Raw genomic sequence first — 24,817 nt, 5'->3', positions numbered from 1 at the left:
CATGAAAAAAAGAAACCTAAACAGAATTTATAGAAAAGAAAAATGAAATAAATAAAATTAAAAATTCACTCATGCCTGTAATCCCAGCACTTTGAGAGGCTGAGATGGGCGGATCACTTGAGGCCAGAAGTTCGAGACCAGCCTGGCCAACATGGCAAAACCCGTCTCTACTAAAAATACAAAAAATTAGCCAGGTGTGGTGATACGCACCCGTAATCCCAGCTACTCGGGAGGCTGAGGCAGGAGAATCGCCTGAGCCCAGGAGGTGGAGGTTGCGGTGAGCCAAGATGCGCCATTGCACTCCAGCCTGGGCGACAGAGTGAGACTCTGTTTCAAAAAAAAGAAAATGAGTTGAAGATAATTTTTTACTGTTATCTAAGATTATACTATTATCTAACTTATGTGATCAACCTGATCCCATTTTCTCTGTTGAAACATTAAAGGACCTCTACCCCAAATTAAGTTAAATACATGTGATAATATTTCTTAGAAACCACAAAAGTGGCACTTAATAGGCATTCAAATCAATGAGTTGTTTCCCTCTTTAAAGAATGCCTTTAAAAAGTGGTAGAAGTTAGGTTGGATCTTAAAGATAATTTAGAAGTGGGTAAGGGGAAATGAGCTCTTCCTAGATGTCAGGGAAAGCATCATGAGCCTAGTCATGGGTGTTTGAATGAATATGATATACCTAGGGAACAGTTTTGAAAACTGTCTGGATTAGAGTGGCAGCTGGAGAAGACTGAGAAATAAGGTTGTGTAAGTGAATATATAATGTTTATGATACATGAAAAATATGTATTTTTTTCAGCAGTGAATGGTACATACGCTGGTAACTTTTATTTGAAAATTATTAAAAATTATAAAATAGTAAAATTCATCCATAATCCCATAGTACAATTAAAAAGAAATATATATAAATTAAAAGTCCCTCCTTCTGCCTTTTTTTTTTTTTTTTTTTTTAAGACCAAGTCTCCCTCTGTCACCCAGGCTGGAGTGCAGTGGTGCAATCTTGGCTCACTGCAACCTCGGCTCACTGCAACCTCCGCCTCTTGGGTTCAAGCGATTCTCCTGCCTCAGCCTCCCGAGTAGCTGGGACTACAGGTGCCCGCCACCACACCTGGCTAATTTTTGTATTTTTAGGAGAGATGGGGTTTCACCATATTGGCCAGGCTGGTCTTAAACTTCTGACCTCGTGATCTGCCCGCCTCGGCCTCCCAAAGTGCTGGGATTACAGGCGTGAGCCACTGCCCCTGGCCCCTGGCCCCTGGCCCCTTCTGTCTATTTAATCTTGTCCCTCAGAGGTAACCAATGTTAATAATTAAGTATCTATATCTCCTGCCATTTTCCCAAATTAATACAGACACATGTAACTAAGCATTCACATGCATATACACACACACGTTAAAAACCCTTTGTAAATTTACTGCCTGGGGTACCCCCCTTGCCCATGCCTCCAGCTACAAAACAATTCAATTTTTTTTTCCAAAATAAAACCTCAGCTAGCTCTGCCAAAAAAAACAAAACAAAACAAAACAAAAAACCACATATAAAAAACCTTTGTAAATATATAGAGAAGATTAATGATATTTTACATGTTACTTTTTCAATTAACAGTTGAACATCTTTCCTGATTAGAACATATTGATATGCAGTGAGCCATGATTGTGCCACTGCACCCCAACCTGGGCAACCGAGGAAAATTTAATTTTAACAAAGTCCAGCTTTTCAATTCTTTCTCTCATGAATTGTGCCTTTTATGGTGTATCTAAAAAGCCAATGCCAAACCCAAGGTCATCTAGGTTTTCTGTCACATGTGTTTTACATGTAGGTCTGCGATCTATTTTGAGTTAATTTTTGTGAAGGCTGTAAGGTCTGTGCCTGGATTCATTATTTTCATGTGGATGTCCAGTTGTCCCAGCACCATTTGTTGAAAAGATTATCTTTTTTCCATTATATTGCCTTTGCTTCTTTGTCATTGTTAATTTTTGTGAAGGGTGTAAGGTCTGTGCCTGGATTCATTATTTTCATGTGGATGTCCAGTTGTCCTAGCACCATTTGTTGAAAAGATTATCTTTTTTCCATTATATGGCCTTTGCTTCTTTGTCATATATTTATGTAGGTCTATGTGTGAACTCTTTATTCTGTTCCATTTATCTATTTGTCTAATTTGTCTGAATTTTTTTTTGTCAGTACCACACTGTCTTAATTACTGTAGCTTTAGGTAAGTCTTAAAATTGAGTAGTGTCAGTCCTTCTGTTGAATTTTTTCACAAGTTTTTTTTTTTTTTGAGATGGAGTCTCTGTTACCCAGGCTGGAGTGGAGTGTGGTGGCACAATCTTGGCTCACTGCAACCTCTGCCTCCCTGTTTCAAGCGATTCTCCTGCTTCAACCTCCGAAGTAACTGGGATTACAGGCTCCCACCGCCATGCCGGGCTAATTTTTGTATTTTTAGTAGAGACAGGGTTTTATCATGTTGACCAGGCTGGTCTTGAACTCCCGACCTCAGGCGATCCACCTGCCTCGGCCTCCTAAAGTGCTGGGATTACAAGTATGAGGCACCGTGCCTGGCCACATTTTTTCACAAGCTTTTTAGCTATCTATTGAGATGTTCTTATTTTGTTTGTTATTCTTTTTTAGTTGGTTAATATGATGAATTACATTGATTGATATTTGACTGTTAGTCTATCCCATATTCTGGGGTAATGTTTGGTATTTGGTCATGATATATTATCCTTTTTGTATATTATTGGATTTGATTTGTTAATTTTTTTCTTTTAAGTGACGGGTTCTCCCTACGTTGCCCAGGCTGGTTTCAAGCTCCTGGGCTCGAGCAATCCTCCTGCCTGGGCCTCCCAAAGTGTTGGGATTACAGGTGTGAGCCACTGCACCGGGCCTGATTTGTTAAAATTTTATTAAGGATTTTTGTGTTTATGTCCGCAAGGGTGTTGGTTTGTTTTTTTCTTTCCATTGTGCAGGTTGGTCTTGAACTTCAGGGCTCAAGTGATCTGCCCACCTTGGCTTCCCAAAGTTTTGGGATTACAGGTGTGAGCCACCACACCCAGTCTAGTTTTAATACGAGAATAATGCTGGCCTCATAGAATAGCTGAGAAGTGTTCTCCTTTCTTCTGTTTTTTGGAATACTTTATATGTAAATTGGTATTTTTTTCTCTTAAATTTTTGGTAGAATTCACCAGTTCACATCTGGTCTGGTGACTTCTTTTCTTTTCTTTAAAAAAAAATTTTTTTTTTGAGACGGAATTTCACTCTTGTTGCGCCAATGGCGCAGTCTTGGCTCACTGCAACCTCCACCTCCCAGGTTCAAGCGATTCTCCTGCCTCAGCCTCCCGAGTAGCTGGGATTACAGGCATGCGCCACCACGCCCTGCTAATTTTGTATTTTTAGTAGAGACAGGGTTTCTCCATGTTGGTCAGGCTGATCTTGAACTCCCGACCTCAGGTGATCCACCCGCCTCGACCTCCCAAAGTGAGATTACAGGCATGAGCCACCGCGCCCAGCCCTAAAATATTTTTAATTAAAAAAATATTTTTTTTTTTTGCATTCTCATCTTTGAGTCATGGCCTGGTGATTTCTTTATGGGAAAGTTTTCAATCTTCTAAGTTTATATATAAATATATTACTATTGAGGTTGTCTATTTTTTTTGTAAAGTGAGCGTTGATAGTTTATGTCCTTCACGGAATTTGTCCAGTTCATCTAAATTATTAACCTTATTGGTAAAAAGTCATTCATGTTATTCCCGTCTTTTTAATGTAGGATCTTTGGACGTGTCTTTTCCCTTCCCTTCTTCTGGTGTTGGTAATTTTTATCTTCTCTCTTTTTCCATGGTCATCTTTTGTCAGGGTGATCATGGAAAAAGAAAGTTTACAGTAAAAGGACCAGCTTTTGTTTTTACTGATTTTCAATTTTTTTTTTTTTTTTGAGACAGAGTCTCACTCTGTCGCCCAGGCTGGAGTGCAATGGCATGATCTCAGCTCACTGCAACCTCTGCCTCCCGGGTTCAAGCAATTCTCCTGCTTCAGCCTCCTAAGTAGCTGGGATTACAGGCGCCTGCCACCACGCCCAGCTAATTTTTTTATTTTTAGTAGCGACGGGGTTTCACCACGTTGGCCAGGCTGGCCTCAAACTCCTGACCTCGTGATCCGCCCGCCTGGCCTCCCAAAGTGCTGGGATTACAGGTATGAGCCATGGCGCCTGGCCTATATTCTTTTTTCTAGTTTATTCTGCTCAACTTCTACTCATTCTTTTTCATTCTGCTCATTTTCTATTTCAATCTGCTCTCATTCTTGATGTTTCCTTTCTTCTCCTTACTTTGGGTTTAATTTATTCTTTATTTTAAATTAGCCACGCCCAGCTAATTTTTTGCAGAGACGGAATCTTGCTATGTTGCCCATGCTGGTCTCGAGCTCCTGGGCTCAGGTGGGCCTTCCACCTGGGCCTGCCAAAGTGTTGGGATTACAGGCATGACCCACCATGCCTGGCTACTATATATATGTGTGTGTGTGTGTGTGTGTGTGTGTGTGTGTGTGTGTGTGTGTGTGTGTGTGTGTATATGTATATATATGTATATATGTATATATGTATGTATATATGTATATATATGTATATATGTATATATGTATGTATATATGTATATATATGTATATATGTATATATGTATGTATATATGTATATATATGTATGTATGTATGTATATATGTATGTGTATATATGTATATATGTGTGTTGTGTGTATATATTATGTGCGTGCGTGTGTGTGTGTGTGTGTGTATATATTTATTTATTTATTCATTCCCAAGACAGAGTCTCACTCTGTCGCCCAGGCTGGAGTGCAGTAGTGGTGTGATCTCGGCTCACTGCAATCTTCACCTCCTGGGTTCAAGCAGTTCTCCCACCTCAGCCTCCCGAATAGCTGGGACTGTAGGTGCATACCACCACACCTGGCTAATTTATGTATTTTTAGTAGAGATAGGGTTCACCATGTTGGCCAGGCTGGTCTTGAACTCCTGAGCTCAAGTGATCCACCCGTCTCAGCCTCCCAAAGTGCTGGGATTACAGGCGTGAGCCACCGCGCCCAGCCTATTTCCTTCGGTTCTTTTTTTTTTTTTTTTTTTAATTATACTTTAAGTTCTAGGGTACATGTGCACAACGTGCAGGTTTGTTACATACGTATGCATGTGCCATGTTGGTGTGCTGCATCCATTAACTTGTCATTTACATTAGGTATATCTCCTAATGCTATCCCTCCCCCCAACCCCCACCCCACGACAGGATGGAATAGTTACTGGCACATACTGGATGCCCAATAAATATTTCTTGAAAGAGTTAATACCTCTCTGGTCACTTTATTATTTTTTCTTCTTCCCATGTTTCCCTGTGGAGCATGTCTTAACTGATTTGATTCACATTGACCATTTCTGGTGTACTATGTGCTTAGAATAAATAAATGTCTTAATAGCACTGTAGTAGTTTTGAAAGAGACACTTATCATGTCAGCTGCTTATGAAATTTTGTTCCCCCTCTCTTAGTTTTCAGATAGAACCATTCCCACTGATAAGCATGTTGACCTCCTGATCAATAAGTATGGATTGTCTGCTCACCCAGTTGCTCCTCAGATGTTTGGGTATGCTGGAAAAGAACATATGGAAAAATATGGTATGTTACAGTTAAAAAACTTTGAGGCTTCTTACTAGTTATATACATGAGATGAGAAATGACAGTTATTTATTAAGGAACTGTGGAGGATGCCAGGATATATAAGATGTAAAATGTTTTTTGAATTAAATCGAAGTAATAGTTCTTGTAGAACTTAGTCATAGAGAAAGTATTTATATATAGACTATGGTATGGGAAGTACCTAGAGTACTCTATAGCAGGAAGTTGAAATAGGAAAAATAACACAAATCTTGTCTCCTTTAATCATGGACTATAAATTATTTTTTTCCAAGCTGAGGGTTTCACTCTGTTATGCATGTTGGGTGCAGTGGTGCTATCTCGGCTCACTGCAACTTCCACCTCCCAGGCTCAAGCGATCCTTCCACCCCAGCCTCTCGAGTAGCTGGGACTACAGATGTGCACCACCATGTTCGGCTAATTTTTTGTATTTTTGGTAGAGGTGGCTTTTTGCCATGTTGCCCAGGCTGGTCTCAAACTCCGAGCTCAAGTGATCCACCTGTCTCAGCCTCCCAAAGTGTTGGGATTACAGGCGTGAGCCACCATGACTGGCCATGGACTATAAATTGAGGATCTTAAAATGTCAACCAAGAAGAGGTGAAAGATCAAGCTATTCATCCTCTACATTCAATATATCAGCAAGCCTTTTCTCTGTATTCTCAGTCTATCCATTTCTCACCATTTCTGCTACTTTTGCTGTAGTGGCATAATTTCACATCTGAAATTTAGGAGTGTTCTAACTGGTTTCTCTACTTCTGCTTGTGCACTTCCAGAGTCAATTCTCTACTTTATAGCCAGAGCCATGCTTTTAAAATATGTCAGATCATTTCACTCCTGTGCTTAAAATTCTCCATTGTTTCTCATGACATTCAGATTGAAACCCAAATGTCTTCTTATGGGCTACGAGCTTCTACATGATCAGTCCCTCCACCCTCATTAGCTCTCTGACCTTATCTCCCACCATTTTTTCTTTCACTAGTCTGCTCCAACCACACTATCCTTTCTTTCCGTTCCTCAAACACACCAAACTTTTCTTCAGGTAGGGACTTAGCTTCTACCCTAAGATTGTCAGAGCCAGCTCCCTTGCTTCCATCAGGTCTTTGCTTAAAAGCCACCTTCTGCTTTCTTTCATCACTCTCCTTCCCAGAACTTCCTATTCACTATCTCTTGCTTTATCATTTTATATGGCACCTATAATAATCTGACATATATCTGACACATACATATATGTCAGATTATTACAGGTGCCATATAACATGAGATATATATATATATATATATTCTTGTTTATTGACTCTTCCAACCAGAATATAAGTTCAACAAAAGCATGGATTTTTATTTGTCTTATTTCCTGCACATTGATTGTTAATCTAGAATAGTACCTGGCTAAACCAAGGATAAAAGAAAAAAAAAAAAAAGAATAGTGCCTGGCACAAATCAGTGTTGTGTAATTAATTCATCTTTAAAATTTAGAAAGACCCTCCATGACTATTCAAATCAAAGTAGTCCCCTCCTGTTATTCTCTTTCTTAGATAGCTTCATATTGCTTCCTTCATAGCACTTAGCACTATTTATATTCATATATTTATCACATGTGATTTTACTTGTTTAATTTTTGTCTTCCTTATTAGTCTATAAACTCCATGAAAGCAGGGTCCATGTCTGCTTTGTTTACCTTGATATACACAGCCAAGCACAGAGCTTGGCATGTTATTTAACCAGAAAGAAGTTTTTTTTTTTTTCTTTCTCTTCTATAGTCTGCAGCATATTTAAATACCCAACAAACATTTATTGAATGAAGGAGTGAATTTCCATATGTATGTTATCTTATTCAGCTATCACAAGAATCCATTATCGGAGGTGTTATTATCTCATTTTATACCAGAAGAATCTGATATTCAGACAAGTTTTTGACCAGGATCATAGGGTCAATAAGTAGCAGAGCCTATGTTCCATTCTATTTCTGTGTCACTCAAAAGCCCTTGCGCAGCCCTTTCTCCCAGTAATAGTAGCTGCTCTTTGTTGCGTGCCTCACACATCTTAGATATTTTACACACCAAATATAACAACTATTTTAAGAGGTAAGTGTATGCCTATTTTTCATATGAGGAACCTGAAGCTTGGAGAATTTGAGTAACTTCTTCTAACAGGTGATAGGAGAGGGTTTCACACCCAAATCTGCCATACTATAAAACCTCCATTCTTTTCATTGTTTCTCATATAGCTATATTTAATTTTGAATAATAAAAAGCTTTTACTGTATATTAACTTTTAGTTTTCTTGTCATTCCTGTACATAGTTGAGGGACATTAAGTACTTTTTGTTAGCATTTATTATAGGTACAGAAACATGTTTTGCTTGAAATTTTCATTTGTGCTTGGCTTTCCTTTTTTCTTTTTTGACCTATTTTGTGAAGGGGAAGGAAAACTGAATATTGTAATAGCATTTTTGTTTAAAAATCATAAATATTTTAAATTACTTAATTAGATAATGAATGTGGCCAGATTATAATTTGAAATTAAATTTGTTTATGGTTGTCATTTGAAAGGTTTGTCAATTTTTTTTCTTTTCTCTCTCTTTTTTTTTTGAGACAGAGTCTCGCTCTGGAGTGCAGTGGCATGATCTTCGCTCACTGCAAGCTCCGCCTCCCAGGTTCACGCCATTCTTCTGCCTCAGCCTCCTGAGTAGCTGGGACTATAGGCACCCGACCACCACACATGGCATTTTTTGTATTTTTAGTAGAGACGGGGTTTCACCATGTTAGCCGGGATGGTCTCAATCTCCTGACCTCGTGATCCGCCCAACTCAGCCTCCCAAAGTGCTGGGATTACAGGCGTGAGCCACCGCGCCTGGCCCAGGTTTGTCGATTTTAAAAGATGATATGCTTCATTTTTAGAGGTACATTGTAATATACTTTCAAAATATTTTGTTTAGAAGTAATTTCAGACTGAACAAGAATGTTGCCAAAATAGTACAAGAATTCCTAATACTTTTCCTCTAGATTTTCTAAAAATTAACATTTTGCCATGCTTGTTGTTTTAATGAATTCTTTTTATCTATATTGCTATGTAATTTTTAAAAAATGTAAGGCTGGGTGCTGTGGCTCACGCCTGTAATCCCAGCACTTTGGGAGGCCAAGGCAGACGGATCATGAGGTCAGGAGTTCAAGACCAGCCTGGCCAACATGGTGAAACCCCGTCTCTACTAAAAATACAAAAAATTAGCCGAGCCTGGTGGTGCGCACCTGTAGTCCCACCTACTCGGGAGGCTGAGGCAGGAGAATCGCTTGAACCCGAGAGGTAGAGGTTGTGAGCCGAGATCGCACCACTGCACACTAGCCTGGGCAACAGAGCGAGACTCCATCTCAAAAAACAAACAAACAAACAAACAAACAACAACAAAATTAATTTAAAAAAGTTTGAGAGTAAGTTGCAGTTCTTTCATAGTCACTACAGTGATAAAAATTGGGAAGTTAATATTGATATGATGCTATTATATAATCTACAGACCTCATTCTAAATTTCACCAGTTATCTCACTAACATCTTTTTCTGGCCCAAGAGCCCTCATAGTTTTTCTTTTTCAGTGTTTTCTTGCCTCCATTTATGCATAGGTTATGTGCATGGGTTTTTTTTTTTTTCTCCATTTGAACTTTACTCTCAATTTGTTGAGCTCCATAAAAAATCTTATTGGTATTTTTACTAGGATTGTATTAATCTTGTTAAATTAATTTAGGGAAAACTGATGTATTTATGAGGCTGAGTTGTCCTGTCAAAGAACAGGGATTATCTTTTTATTTATTCGGTTCTGTCTTTGTGTCTTTCGGGAGTGTTTTAAAGTTTTCTTCATATCTAAGTGTTTTATTTCTTGTTAAACTTATTCCTAAATCCTTCTTTAATTCCTTTAATCATCCTTGCTGCTGCTATTGCACATGGACTTTTCACTGGTGTTATATCCTCTAAACTGGTCGTTACTTGTGTATACAAAGGCTACTGATTCTTTTTTTCCCCCAACATGGAGTCTTGCTGCGTTGCCCAGGCTGGAGTGCAATGGCATGATCTTGGCTTACTGCAATCTCCATCTCCTGGATTCAAGCGATTCTCCTGCCTCAGCCTCCCAAGTAGCTGGGATTACAGGTGCGCGTCACCAAGCTTGGCTAATTTTTGTAGTTTTTTTTTTTTTATTAGAGACCTGATTTTACCATGTTGGCCAGGCTGGTCTTGAACTCCTGACTTCAAGTGATCCACCTGCCTCAGCATCCCGAAGTGCTGGGATTACAGGTGTGAGCCACATACCTGGCCAGCTATTGAGTTTTATATATTAATCTTATGACTTGCTATCTCACTGAAGTTTTTAATTTTTGAGTTAGTTTTATTATTGATTTTACTTATAGGGGTTTCCACATATGCAGCTATATTATATCATCTACAAAAAGAGATGGTTTTACTACCTCTTTTCTCATTGTAATATTTGAACTGACTTATCTAATTGTATTTGCAAATACCATCAGTACAATGTTAAGTAGCAGTGGAAGACAGTAAGCATCCTTGTCCTGTTCCTGATCTTGGTGTTTTCTTTTAAGTAAGGTACTCAGTTAAGCACATAGATATATCTATTGTATGTTGAAAAAGTATCCGTCAGTGTCTATTTTCTTGAGTTTTTTTTTTTTTCCAGGAATGGGTATTGAATTTTGTAGCTTTTCCGGTATCTATGGAGATAATTGCATTATGTTCCCCACTTAGATCTATGGCTGAACTATTTTAGTAATGGCTTCCTAACAGTAAACCAAGTTTGCATATCTGGAATAAATGCCGGTTGATCATGGTGTATTGCTGTTTTTAACATGGAATTAGGTTCTGTTGCTAGTATTTTATTTAGTAATTTCAACTCATTATTTGTAAGTGATACATATATATATATATATATATATATAAATATATTTTATTGTTATCAAGTTTGGGTGTTAATTTTATACTAAAGAAATAGGGGCCGGGTGTGGTGGCTTACGCCTGTAATGCCAGCACTTTGGGAGGCAGAGGCAGGCGGATCACGAGGTCAGGAGTTCGAGACCAGCCTGGCCAACATGGCGAAACCCTGTTTCTACTAAAGATAAAAAAAAAAAAAAAAAAAAAAAAAATTAGCTAGCATGGTGGCATGCACCTGTAATCCCAGCTATTTGGGAGGCTAAGGCAGGAGAATCACTTGAACCCGGGAGGTGGAGGTTGCAGTGAGCCGAGATCATGCCATTGTACTCCAGCCTGGGTGACAGGACAAGACTCCGTCTTAAAAAGAAATAGGAGCCACGCGCGATGGCTCATGCCTGTAATCCCAGCACTTTGGGAGGCTAAGGTGGATGGATTACCTGAGGTCAGGAGTTCGAGATCAGCCTGGTCAGCATGGTGAAACCCTGTCTCTACTAAGAATACGAAAAAATTAGTCAGGCATGGTGGCAGGCGCCTGTAATCCTAGCTACTCAGGAGGCTGAGGCAGGAAAATCGGTTGAACCTGGGAGGTGGAGGTTGCAGTGAGCTGAGATTGTGCCACTGCACTCCACCCTGGGCAACAGACTGGGACTCCTCAATTAAGAAAGAAAGAAAGAAAAGAAAGAAAGAAAAGAAAGAAAGAAAAGAAAGAAAGAAAGAAAGAAAGAAAAAGAGGAAGCTATTTTAATGCTCTGAAACAATTTATGGAACATTGAAACCAACTGCTTTGTAGGTTTGGTAGAATTCCTTGTGAGATAATCTGGGCCTGGTTCTTTTTTTTTGGCTTGGTAATCTTTTTTTTTTTTTTTTTTTAATGTTTAAACATTCTATATCCAGTGGGGCCAATTTTGGTAGTCTGTAGTTCTCCAGGAAATTATCCACGTCATTTAGATTTTCAAATCAATTTGTATAGAAGTCTGAAAAGTAGTATTTTAACAATGTAAATTTTTATTTCTATTTCAATGATATTCTCCTCTTGTCATTTGTTTATTTTGAGATGGAGTCTTGCTCTGTTGCCCAGGCTGGAGTGCAGTGGCACTATCTTGGCTCACTGCAACCTCCACTGTAGCTGTCAGTTGCTACGGGATTGAACAAAGGGGGACAAACGCAGAAATGAAGAGAAAGACAAAAAGATCTGTTTTGAAAGAAGGGGTCAGGGGGCTCCTTGCTTCTAGTGAACAAGCACCCTGAGCTTTTACAGCCCTTCATATTTATTAGGTAGAAAGAGCAGGGAGGCAGAGGTAACTGTTGGTCCGCTGCTTGATTTATCACAGGTACACACAATTGCTTTCTTTGTACAACAGGTTTCTGATGTTCCTATAGATAATCACAAGGAACACTGTGCTTGGGGTGTGACTGCCCTCAGCACCCCTTCTGACAGCAGATGCAGTTGTCAGTTTTCCAACATCCTGCTTTCACCCAGTTTCCTGTTTGCTCTTATAGCCTCCAGTGGTATACTGAGTCAGTCACGACCCTCATTCTTTCGGCCTGTAACACTCTGCCTCCCGGGTTCAAGCAATTCTCCTGCCCCAGCCTCCTGAGTAACTGAGACTACAGGTGTGTGCCACCATGCCTGGCTAATTTTTTGTATTTTTAGTAGAGATGGCATTCTCCATGTTGGTCAGGCTGGTCTCTAACTCCTGACCTCAGGTGATCGGCCCGCCTCGGCCTCCCAAAGTGCCGGATTACAAGTGTTAGCCACCACGCCGGCCTCTCTTGTCATTTATTCTTTGTGTGCATTTATGGTTTCTCCCTTTTCCCTTGATGAAATTAGCTGGTAGTTTGTCTCTTTTGTTAAATTTTTCAAAATAACAGGATTTTGATTAATTATGTCTATTCTTTCTATTCTTTACCCTCATTCATTTCTTCATCTTCCTGGTACTTTCTTTTGGTTTACTTTGTTCTTATTTTTAGTTTTTTGACTTGGAGAATTTAATATTTTATTTCTTGTTAATATAACAGCTTTATTGAGGTATAATTCATATATCATATAATTTACTCTTTTAAAGTGTACAATTCAGTTATTTTTAATATAGTCACAGAGTTGCATGACCATCACCATGATTAATTTCAGAACATTTCATTAACCAAAAATGAAACCCTGTACCCATTAGCAGTCCATTACCTCCTCTTCTAGTTCCTGGCAGCCACTCATCTACTTTGTTTTTCTTTGGATTTGCCTATTCTGGACATTTTATATAAATGTACAGTTGGCCCTTGAACAACACGGGGTTTAGTGGTACTGACCTGCACAGTCAGAAATTCATGTATAACTTTTGATTTCCCCCGAATTTAACTAATAGCCTGCTCTTGACCAGAAACCTTAGTGGTAACATAAACAATTGATTTACACATATTTTTTATGTTACATATATTATACACTATGCTCTTAAAGTAAGCTAGACAAAAGAAAATGTTATTAAAATCATAAGGAAGAGAAAATATAGTTACTATTCATTAAGTGGAAGGTGATCATCTTAAAGATCTTCATCCTTGTTGCTCTTCTTCCTCATCATTTTCTTGTTGAGTAGGCTGAGGAGGAAGGGGAAGGTTGGTCTTGCTGTCCCAGGTGGCAGAGACAGAAGAGGTGGAAGAGGAGGCAGAAGAGGCAGGCATACTTGATGTAACTGTCATTGAAAAAAGTCCCCTTATAGTGGACCCATGCAGCTTAAACCTGTGTTGTTCAAGAGTCAAATATAATCAATATGTGACCTTTCTGGATATGGTGGTACATACCTGTAATCCCAGCACTTTGGGAGGCTGAGGCAGGTAGATCGCTTGAGCCCAGGAGTTCAAGACCAGCCTGGGCAACATGATGAAACCTCGTCTCTCCAAAAAACACAAAAGTTAGCTGGTGTGGTGGCACATGCCTATAGTCTCAGCTACTTGGGAAGCTGAAGTGGGAGGACTGCTTGAGCCTGGAAGGAGGAGGCTGCAGTGAGCCAAGGTCGCACCTCTGCATTCCAGCCTGGTTGACAGAGTGAGACCCTGTTTTTGTTTGTTTGTTTGTTTGTTTATTTTTTCTAAAAAGGCCAGGCACGGTGACTCACACCTGTAATCCCAGCACTTTGGGAGGCTGAGGTTGGGGGATCCCCTGAGGTCTGGAGTTCAAGACCAGCCTGGCCAACATGGTGAAACCCCATCTCTACTAAAATAAAAAATTAGCTGGGCGTGGTCGCATGTGCCTGTAATCCCAGCAACTGGGGAGGCTGAGGCAGGAGAACTGCTTGAGCCTGGGAAGTGGAGGTTGCAGTGAGCCGAGATTGCACCTCTGCACTCCAGCCCGGGCGGCAAAGCTAGACTCCATCTCAAAAAAACAAACAAACAAACAAACAAAAAAAGTGGCCTTTTGTGACTGGCTTCTTTAAGTTAGTATATTTTCACTGTTCATTCATGTCATAGCATGTATTAGGACCTCATTCCTTTTTACTGCTTAATAATATTCCTTATGTCATTCATTTATTCTTATTAATAAATGGTTAGTGGTATATATTTTCCTGATTACTGTGTTAAATGTATCACATTGATTCTGATATGTAGTATTTTCATTATCATTATTTTCTGACAAGTTCTATAAGTTCCATTTCTATTTTCATTTTTTACCCAAGAATTACTTCATGGAAATATTTTTTAAATTTCCAGGTGGACTTTTAATTTTAATAGTAATTTCTAGTTTTATTGACTGGTGATTTGAGTGTGTTGTTTGTAGATTGAGGGGATTCTTAGTTCTATGGTGCCCTCTTCTGTAAGTGTGGTAGAATGGGGTCTTGCAATACTACCCAGGCTGACTCTTTTTAGGTGCAATCATGGTGCACCACAGCCACAAACCCCTGGGCTCAGGCAATACTCCTGTCTCAGCGTCCTGAGTCACTGGGACTACAGGTGTACCTTGTTCTCTTTTGCTGCTTTTCTCCTTCACCACTCAATTGCACCATACAAATGTCCTCTTACATACAAATGTCCTCTTTTGCTGCTTTTCTCCTTCACTACTCAATTGCACCAAAAGGGACCTTGCCCTTTCATTTTGCTTTTTTTTTTTCTTCTCAGAACTTATACCTTTAAGATTCCCACCTCAGATCTCCTGTGTTTTTCAGCCTGTTCCGTATAGTCATGGTTTGATCTATAGGAATATTTTCTTGGTATTTTCACACTTGGGGAAGAGGTCTTTCTTTTCTTGGTAGTTTAGAGCAGTTGTTGGCCTGCCATTATCTCCCCTCTTCTCTGCACAGTTTCCTCAGCCTGCCCTTGTACCCTTAAAGGTTTGTGTAGAAACGTGAGCAGTTGTTGGCTGGGATTTGGTGTTATATATTTTTTCTTTTCTTTTTCTTTCTTTTTTTTTTTAACTTATAGATAATTTGAAATTTGGCATTTTCTATTTTCTAGTTATGCTGAGAGTATGATTTGTGCTATTTTATTTTTTCTAGTTATTCTGTATTGGTTTTAGAGGCTATAGAGAGACACAGTTTTTTGTTTTTTTGTTTTTTTTTTTTTGAGACAGAGTCTCAGTCTGTTGCCCAGGCTGGAGTGCAGTGGCGGGATCTCGGCTCACTGCAAGCTCTGCCTCCCGGGTTCACGCCATTCTCCTGCCTCAGCCTCCAGAGTAGCTGGGACTACAGGCGCCCGCCACCACGCCCAGCTAATTTTTCTGTATTTTTAGTAGAGACGGGGTTTCACCGTGTTAGCCAGGATGGTCTCGATCTCCCGACCTCGTGATCCGCCCGCCTCGGCCTCCCAAAGTGCTGGGATTACAGGCGTGAGCCACCGCTCCCGGCCGAGAGAAACAGATTTACGTGGCCTCCATTTTTCCTCAATTACCTGGAAATCCTGTTACTGGTGTGTTTTTAAGTGTATATATTTTCTCAAGTTTTACATTGCTCAGAATAATTGGACAGTTTTCTAGTCTAAAATTTGAAATATAAATGTACACTATTTTAGTGGAAATGTCATTGTAGGGAACAAGGGCCTTGACCCTCTGAAGGTTCACTGAAAATCACTTACATGAGGCAGATTAACAGGAGAAAAGGCATACAAATTTATTTAACGTGTGTACACGGGAACATTCAGAATGAAGACTCAAAGAAATGGGAAATTGTCCATTTTTATGCTTAGGTTCAACAAAGTATGGAACAGCCCTATAGAAATATGATTGGACAAAAAGCATGTGATCTAATGCTAATAGACTGAGTGGGGAAACCCAGCCAGGCCTGTCCATCTAGGTTCTTCTTGGCCTCTTTGAGCATGCATTTCTTCCTTCTGGGCTTGGGGCAGGTCCCTTTCTGGAATGGGGGTCTTATGACCCACAGTCAAACAAGATAGGTCAGATAATTTGTTTATGACCAGTTTTTACACAGAAAGGTGGAGGAAGTTAAAGTAATATTTCTAGGTTTTATGATTGGCTTTGGGGAAAAGGAGTTCTGGTTTCTATGACCTGCCTTGGGGAAGAGGGATTCTAGTTTCTATGGTTAGCCTCAGGAGAGAATGGGCCTGAGAGACAGGAGGGTAGGAGGTCAGTGAAAAACTTTTGCTTCTGAGGCTATCATTTGGGGGTATTGTTTCTTTATTCTTCATTCGACAGATTTCTAAATGAATTGTAGAATTTTATATAATTTAAATTGTTATTTAAAACTGCTGTTTGTGAGTGTTGTGAATGTGCACTAGAAATGAATATGTAAGAAAGCTTATAGTAGTTTAAATCATTTGTAGAACCAGCCGAGTTTGTGGTTTCATAATTAAATTATAGGATATTAACATAGTTTGACATAAAGGCATAGCCTTTGAATAGCCAAAAATCTTAATTGGCAATTCAGAATCAGTAGTCAATAAGCCCTTCATCAGTGGCCAGGCTTAATAAATATGTAAGTGACTGGCAGAATATTTTACAAGGGGATGCTGTCTTTTATTGATTAATCAGATCCTATGTTATGAGAAAAGGAAGAAAAGATACGAACATTATTGAACATCTCTTATGTCAGACACCATGCCAAGTACTTTACTGTTTTAGCCACCCTTCTTCCTACCAATCTATGCATGGATTGCTTGCAAATCTAATAGAGACAATAAAGCATGTGTACTTCCTAAAACAAGGAATTTGTCACCAACTGAGGCCACCAATCCCAATTTTTAGGAGATTCCAATTGTTACAATTCTCTTTTTCATGTTGAACCCAAATCTCTCACCCTATGGTTTGCATCCATGGTCTTGTTTTTGTCTTCTGAGAATGACAGAAAAAGCCTATTTTACCTTGTAGCCCTTCAAATATCTGAAGCCAACCTGACCCTATATTTAATTTCTTCTCTTAACTCCTCTCATTAGACTTGTTTCATAACCCATAAGCAGTCTAATTGCTGTACTGTGATCCCATGTAAGCTATTCTGCTAGTCACATCACACTATGAAATCTCACTGAGCTTGAGGTTTCTCATAGTTGTTGCTCCTTTTTGCAGGTTGTTGTGGGAGTTCAAGAATAGAACTGAGTGTTTAATTTATATTCTGATCCATCCTATTGATAGACCTTGTTGAAATTCAACATTATAGCAGTCCCTTCCAGCTTTAGGTTTGGTGAGAGAGCCTCTAGTTTTCTTACTCACTTTGTAATAGAAATATTAACAAGACCAGAGCTGAGGTTAGAAGTTAGTGCTAGAAACTTTTCTCTAGGTCAATGCATTAATTAATGCCTGTTGTTTCACATGAGTGTAATATTGGGAAATGCTTCATACTTTAATCCTCTTCTAGATGGTCATAATGCACATAGTGCAATAGTAAAGGCTCTAAATGTCTTACAGTAAAGACATGTGTTTAGCTTTGTTTAACCATAGTCTAAACTTATTTGACAGAAGAACCCTCTTTTTTTTTTTTGGTAACACCAAAAGATAAAAATGAAAATAACCCCCCAAAATCCCACACTACGATATTTCCTTATCTTGTCCAAAATGTTTTGAGAAATTTCGTTAATTTTCTTGCTGCTGTCCAGATACTATGTTTTCTTTGATCTAACAGTCAATTCAGTCACGAAAAGATAACACATAATTTGACTTGTCTTATTCTTATTGAACCCATATTGGCCTCCTCCTGATCACTATTCTTTTTTTGAGATGGAGTCTCACGCTGTCACCTAGGCTGGAGTGCAGTGGCGCAATCTCGGCTCACTGCAATCTCCATCTCCTGGGTTCAAGTGATTCTCCTGCCTCAGCCTCCCAAGTAGCTGAGATGACAGGTGTATGCCACTATACCTAGCTAATTTTTGTGTTTTTACTACGCCTGGCTAATTTTTGTAGTTTTACTAGAGACGGAGTCTCACCATGTTGACTAGTCTGGTCTTGAACTCCTGACCTCAAATGATCCACCCACCTCGGCTTCCCAAAATGCTGGGGTTACAGGCATGAGCCATCGCGCTTGGCCCTGATCACTATTTTTATTGTTAGAAGATCACAAGTGTGGAATTTATCTTCTCTTTTTATTAGAATTGAGATAAGATTTGCTTAATTATATGTATGTCATTTTTGCTCTGAAGATCATCCTCCTTGATAGAGAAGAGAGAGATAAAACAGACATGGGGAACTTTGTACTTTACTGTGCCATTAATATAACATTATCAGCTCTAATTGGTGGCTTTCTTTTTTCTTTGGCCTTTACAGCACCAAATGAGAATTCAAAGCATATTTTATTCAGTTTTATCTTTTTAAAAGTAGTAAAAAAAATTTTTTTTGCGTGTTTTACCTCATTACTGTACTTTTTTTTGTTTTCCTGACATGATTATTTAAATTTTCTGTTAAGGAATTTAAAAGGCATACATATTTCTTATCAGGATATAACTCTTCTAAAAACTTTTCTGTTTTATCATAAGGAAAGGGAGGAAGATGAAATATCTTATCATGCCCTGGAGGGTGTGAGTTGTGTAAAATTCTCTCAGTCTAGCATACTGGGGTGTTTGACAGACTCCTAGAGGAATTGCAATGTTCTCCTGCCTTAAAACCACTATGTTTCTTGTTTTTGAAACTGGGTTCCACTTATTTTAATTAGAATAGATCAGTTTGAACTGTTTTTATCTTATGTGCCTATTAGTTGATTCAGTTCATTAATTAGGCCCACATTTAATTATAAATAAAAATTTTTTCAGGGAACAGTGCTGAAGTCTTTAATACTGATGATATATATGAAATGAAAGGGAAAATATGGAAATATTTAGCAGAACACTGAGTACCATTGCAAGATTTGTTAATAAGCAGCGGAAAAACATTCACCCACTGGTAGATGTTTGCTTTCTTTACAGGAACAAAAATTGAACACTTTGCAAAAATTGGATGGAAAAATCATAAACATTCAGTTAATAACCCGTAAGTATTTCAGAGACATGAAATAATGAAAATCTGGGTTATCCTACTGTATAATATACAACTTTATACTTGAAAAGCAAATGCCAAGATCTCAAATATATTAACTAGAATGTTTTATTTTTTTCTTACAAAAGGCTTATACGCAAGTAAACTTTTGACAACTTTTCTGTTCCAGTTTTTGGCCACTTTATATTTAGAATATCATTTAGGCTAATGACCCTTTTTTTTTTTTTTTTTTTGAGACAGAGCCTCGCTGTGTCACCCAGGCTGGAGTACAGTGGCGTGATCTCGGCTGCCTGCAACCTCTACCTCCCTAGTAGCTGGGACTACAGGAACCACCATGCCCGGCTAATTATTGTTTTTTTTAGATGGCATCTCACTCTGTCACCCAGGCTGGAATGCAGTGGCATGATCTCGGCTCACTGCAACCTCTGTGCCCTGGGTTCAAGCGATTCTCCTGCCTCAGCCTCCTGAGTAGCTGGGATTACAGGCACCTGCCACAGCACCTGGCTAATTTTTGTATTTTTAGTAGAGACAGGGTTTCACCATCTTGGCCAGGCTGGTCTTGAACTTTGACCTCATGATCCACCTGCCTCTGCCTCCCAAAGTGCTGGGATTACAGGTGTGAGCCACTGTACCCAGCCTGTATTTTTAGTTGAGACGAGGTTTTGCCATGTTGGCCAGGCTGGTCTTGAACTCCTGACCTCAGGTGATCTGCCTGCCTTGGCCTCCCAAAGTGCTGGGGTTACAGGTGTGAGCCACCACGCCTGGCTAATTGTACATTTATTTAAAAGCTCCATTAGCCTTAATTAATGTACTTGTATAATATTATCAGCTTAAAAGTTGGCTGAATTGCAGGTGATTTGATTTTGCTTTTAAGGAACTAGTATTCTTTAATTTGCCAGGAAACATAAATATGGTATTCTGTTTTAATCCCCAACTGGTCTAACACCAACAGAGTATATTGCAACTCAATTCCAGCATGAAGCGCCTGGGAGTTAATGCAAACTCCATGAATTAAGGACCCAGTCCTCCACAAGACTGCTCATACGTCAGACATTAGCTGCAAGTGGGATGCCCATGCCACCCATATTTTGACCAACTGACCACAAATCCAGGGGCTCCCATGACTCCCTCAGATTCAATAATTCACTAGAACAACTTACAGAACTCAGGAAAGTACTTAAAATTACAGTTTTATTATAAAGGATATAAATCAGAAACAGTCAAATGAAGAGGCATATAGAGTGAGGTCTGGGAGCATCCCAAGCAAAGCTTTCTTGCCTTTTCCCTATGGAGTCAGGGCATGTCATCCTCCGGATACATCAAGATGTTCACCAATCAGGAAGCCCCGCTGAACACCATGTCCAGATTTTTTACTGGGGCTTCATTATGTCGGCATAGATTAAATCACTGGCCACGTAACTGAACTCAATCTCCAGCCTTCTTCTTCTTCTCAGAGGTTGAGCTGGCTCAAAAGTCTCAACTCTGTAGTCACATGGTTGGTCTTTTGGTGGTCAGTCTCCCATTTTCAAGATAACAAGGCCCACCATAAGTGACCTCATTAGAATAACAAAGACACTTCTATCATTCAGGAAATTCCAAGGGCTTTGGAAGCTCCAAGCCAGGAACCCAGGACAAAGACCAAATTTTAAAAAATAAAACATACTGTATTTTAGAGTTAGGATTTTTAAAAAGGTCAATTCAGATGACATTTATGGCTATTCATAAAAATCTGTCTTCTGGTTGTGAAAATAATATTTACATATTATTCTGTTTCTAACTCTGCAACAAAAATTACAGTTGCTATCTCACATTCTGTAACTAATATTTATTTTGTATTTAGGTATTCCCAGTTCCAAGATGAATACAGTTTAGATGAAGTGATGGCATCTAAAGAAGTTTTTGATTTTTTGACTATCTTACAATGTTGGTAAGAAAAATATATTTTAAAATTTAATGAGGGAAGTAACTGCTCCCCTTCCTGCCACCCCCCTGTGGTTAAACCTTAGGCTCTGTATCTGGGCGGAGCTTTCACAGAACTCCTCCCAGTGCTGTCCCCACTCTGGGTCACTTCACTAGAGTACCCTACTTCTCACTCCTGCCTGGAGACAGACTGTCTCTTCTCTTGGAAAATGATGTGTTTTACTTCTTCTTGCAGGACTTCTACCTACTTTGGTGATTTCAATTGTATTTATTCATTAAACTGTGGCTTGGGGGCCAGTGGAGCCCAAAGCATTTTGTTTTCCCTGCTATGTACTTCTACTACAGGAAATTCTACTCTATAATAGTAGCTATGAGTAAAAGTAAAACAAGGAAAAATTCATAGCTCTAATGATGATAACAGTTGTTTCTTGCAAAGTGCTTGACAGTATCTGTCTCCTAGACAATTGAGTGAGTACTGCTTAGCTCCTGCCTGTGTCCTAGTTAACACCTGGCTGTGCCCTGTAGATACAGGCCGGGATGGAAAGAAATAAGTTGGGTCAGCTTTTATTTGTTGTGATATGAGGGTCTGCCCATTTAGAAAGTCTAACTGAACTCCCAGAAGGCTTCTTGTGTTTGCTACCTTCCATCACGGTTTGCTGTAAGAAAAAGATCTATTTAAGATCTTGAGAGTCTTAACTAAAGCAGATGGTTTAGTATTCCGAAGCTATCTTTTCCCAGTTTCCAAAAGGATTTCAGGACTGAGTTATTTGGAGATAGCTAAGTTGGAGCTGGGGCGGTCTGTAGTAGAATCTTTATTGTACTAGGATAGGAATAACCGTTTGGACTTACTCCTCAGGAGATGCCTTATGCATCTCCAGAGGCAAATTGGTAATTCTTTGCAATAAGAACTTTTTGGGGCTGGGCGCGGTAGCTCACGCCTGTAATCCCAGCACATTGGAAGGCCGAGGTGGGCGAATCACCTGAGGTTGGGAGTTCGAGACCAACCTGACCAACATGGAGAAACTCCGTCTCTACTAAAAATACAAAATTAGCCAGGCGTGGTAGCACATGCCTGTAATCTCAGCTACTCAGGAGGCTGAGGCAGAAGAATCACTTGAACCGGGGAGGAGGAGGTTGCAGTTGCAATGAGCCAAGATCACACCATTACACTCCAGCCTGGGCAACAAGAGCGAAACTCCATCTCAAAAAAAAAAAAAGAACTTTTTGGGACTCTTAGATACCAAGTAGTGATTGACAACATTTAAGTTCTTGATAGAGGTTCAGTCCTCAGGTGGGAAGCATGTGTGATTTACAACTGTAGATATCACAAAGAAGACAATCCACTGACCAGCAAGCATATTTGGCCTTTCCTTTCACATAGAAGTAACTCCTAGTCTGAAATCCTCCGATCAGGTGCTACTGGGTGTGGAGAATTATTTTTACTTCCTCTTAGTCCCACTTCAGATGGTGCTGCAGCAGCAATTTTGGCCAGTGAAGCATTTGTACATAAGTATGGCCTGCAATCCAAAGCTGTGGAAATTTTGGCACAAGAAATGATGACTGATTTGCCAAGCTCGTTTGAAGAAAAAAGCATTATTAAAATGGTATGTCTGAGATTCTATTTGTTATTTTTATTTTTAAGATGGAGTCTCATGATTCTTGTGATGGAGCCATGCATTATTATATAATAACTTTTAATTAACTAGACATGCTATTTGTCATTATTTTAAGTTGACTATGCCTAGAACTCCAATCTTACAGAGTTAAGGAAAAAATGATTGTTTTGTTTTGTTGTTCTTTCTTTTCTTTTCTTTTCTTTTCTTTCTTTCGACAGGGTCTTACTCTGTCACTCAGGCTGCAGTGCAGTAGTGCGATCTCAGCTTACTATAGCTTCCACATCCCAGGCTCAATCAATCCTCCCACTTCAGCCTCCCAAGTGGCTGGGACTACAGGCACATGCCACGACTGCCAGCTAATGTTTGTATTTTTTGTAGAGACACAGTTTTGCCATGTTTCCCAGGCTGGTCTTGAATTCCTGGCTCAAGTGATCCACCTGCCTCAGCCTTCCAAAGTGCTGGGATTACAGGTGTGAATCATCACACACTGCCACAAAGATGATTTTAATGAACTTTCTTGACCCTCAGCACTTTAAAAATTCTGATTAAAGATTGAGTACAAAATGGAAAAAGTAAAAAAGATGAAAATTCAGACCTAGAGTTAGTTGAATATTTGAAGACATACACACAATACACAAAATTGCATGCTAAATTATAGTTTACAAATGATTTTACAACAACACTGTGAACTGGAAAATGTTTTTGTAACTGCCCAAGATCATAGTTAGGTTGTGGCAGAGGTGGAATTTATATTTAGGTTTCCTGGTTATAGTACATTTTTCATTATACCACAGTTTTATTTCTTTTTCTTTTTCTCTTTGAGACAGGATCTTGCTTTGTTGCCCAGGCTGGAGCGTGGTGGTGCGATCATAGCTCACTGCAACCTCTGCCTCCTAGGCTCAAGCAATCCTCCCACTTCAGCCTCTCGAGTAAGTGGGACTACAGGCACGTGCCACCACATCTGGCTAAATTTTTGTATTTTTTTTTTTTTTTTGTAAAGACACGGTTTTGCCATATTACCCAGGCTGGTCTTGAACTCCTGGACTCAAGCGATTCACCTGCCTCGGCCTCCCAAAGTGCCAAAGTGTTGGGATTACAGGCATGAGCCACCACGCCTGGCCTCACGGTTTTATTCCTTGAAGAAAAGTTATTTTATTATTTGAGGTGAAAAACATGTTAAGAACATGGACTTTGGAAAAATGGTTTGAATCCTAGATGATCTTCTAAAAGAAGATTGTGTCATTTTATATAGAAATTCTTCCATATATTTCAGTGTATCTGACTCATAATGATCTGGTAATAAATGTCTTCAACTTATTTATCACAACTATACATTGTAGTTTGACAAAAGTTTTGTAACTTAGCACAAGATATGCTCTGAGGAATTCTAGGTCCTTTTTATATATTTTATTTAAAAATTCTGTCTTTTTTAGTACAATATTGAATATGTACATCCTTCTCCTAGATGTTATTTTATTTAGAGTTTCTGTGTAATATAGAATCAATTGACCGACCCTCCTTCCCTCCCTCCCTCCCTTCCTTCCTCCCTTTCTTTCCCTTTCCCTTTCCTCTCTTTCTTTCTTTTCTTCTTTTCTTCTTCTCTTCTTTTTTTGTTTTTTTTTTGAGACAGGATCTTGCTCTTTCATCCAGGCTGGAATTCAGTGGGGTGATCCTGGTTCACTGCAGCCTTGACCTCCTGTGCTCAAACGATCCTCCCAGCTTAGCCTCCCAAGTATCTGGGACCACAGGCACATACTACCACGCCAGGCTAATTTTTAAATTATTTGTAGAGACAGGATCTTCCATTGTTGCCCAGGCTGGTCTCAAACTCCTGGGCTCAAATGATCCTCCTGCTTCAGCTTCCCAAAGTGCTTGGGTTATAGGCATGAGCCAATGCACCTGGGCAAGAATTTAATATATGTGGTCAATTATCAGTTGTTAAGGTTATGCATCTATTAATCTCTTAAAATACTTGTTTAAAAGGCCCAGTTTTGGTGCCCTTTATTTATATATGGTTTTGGTTTTAGGTTGGCTTTGATATGAGTAAAGAAGCTGCAAGAAAATGCTATGAGAAATCTGGCCTGACACCAAATGATATTGACGTAATAGAACTTCACGATTGCTTTTCTACCAACGAACTCCTTACTTATGAAGCACTGGGACTCTGTCCAGAAGGTAACATCTTTGAATAGGGCAGATTAATTCAGTAAATTTCACTGAGAAAACTTCACTTTGACCGTTAGATAAAAGAATTCACTATTCACTTTTCCCTT

The 24,817-nt window shown here is 39.3% G+C and overlaps 1 protein-coding gene across 3 annotated transcripts in view; it reads left to right on the top strand.

Annotated features, from left to right (window-relative positions):
- Nucleotides 1-24,817, top strand: part of SCP2 (sterol carrier protein 2) — a 123,202-nt gene that overhangs the window by 28,782 nt on the left and 69,603 nt on the right. For all 3 annotated transcript variants that reach the window (XM_004025815.5, XM_063698614.1, XM_019018751.4), the window contains exons 6-10: nt 5,545-5,671; nt 18,939-19,002; nt 20,849-20,935; nt 22,382-22,532; nt 24,572-24,719. In XM_004025815.5, the coding sequence (XP_004025864.1) occupies nt 5,545-5,671; nt 18,939-19,002; nt 20,849-20,935; nt 22,382-22,532; nt 24,572-24,719 (577 nt within the window). The remainder of the gene's footprint in view (nt 1-5,544; nt 5,672-18,938; nt 19,003-20,848; nt 20,936-22,381; nt 22,533-24,571; nt 24,720-24,817) is intronic.

The sequence above is a fragment of the Gorilla gorilla genome, chromosome 1 (assembly GCF_029281585.2).
Source record: "Gorilla gorilla gorilla isolate KB3781 chromosome 1, NHGRI_mGorGor1-v2.1_pri, whole genome shotgun sequence".
Lineage (NCBI taxonomy): Eukaryota > Metazoa > Chordata > Mammalia > Primates > Hominidae > Gorilla > Gorilla gorilla.
This window is presented reverse-complemented; position numbering and strand designations above follow the sequence as displayed.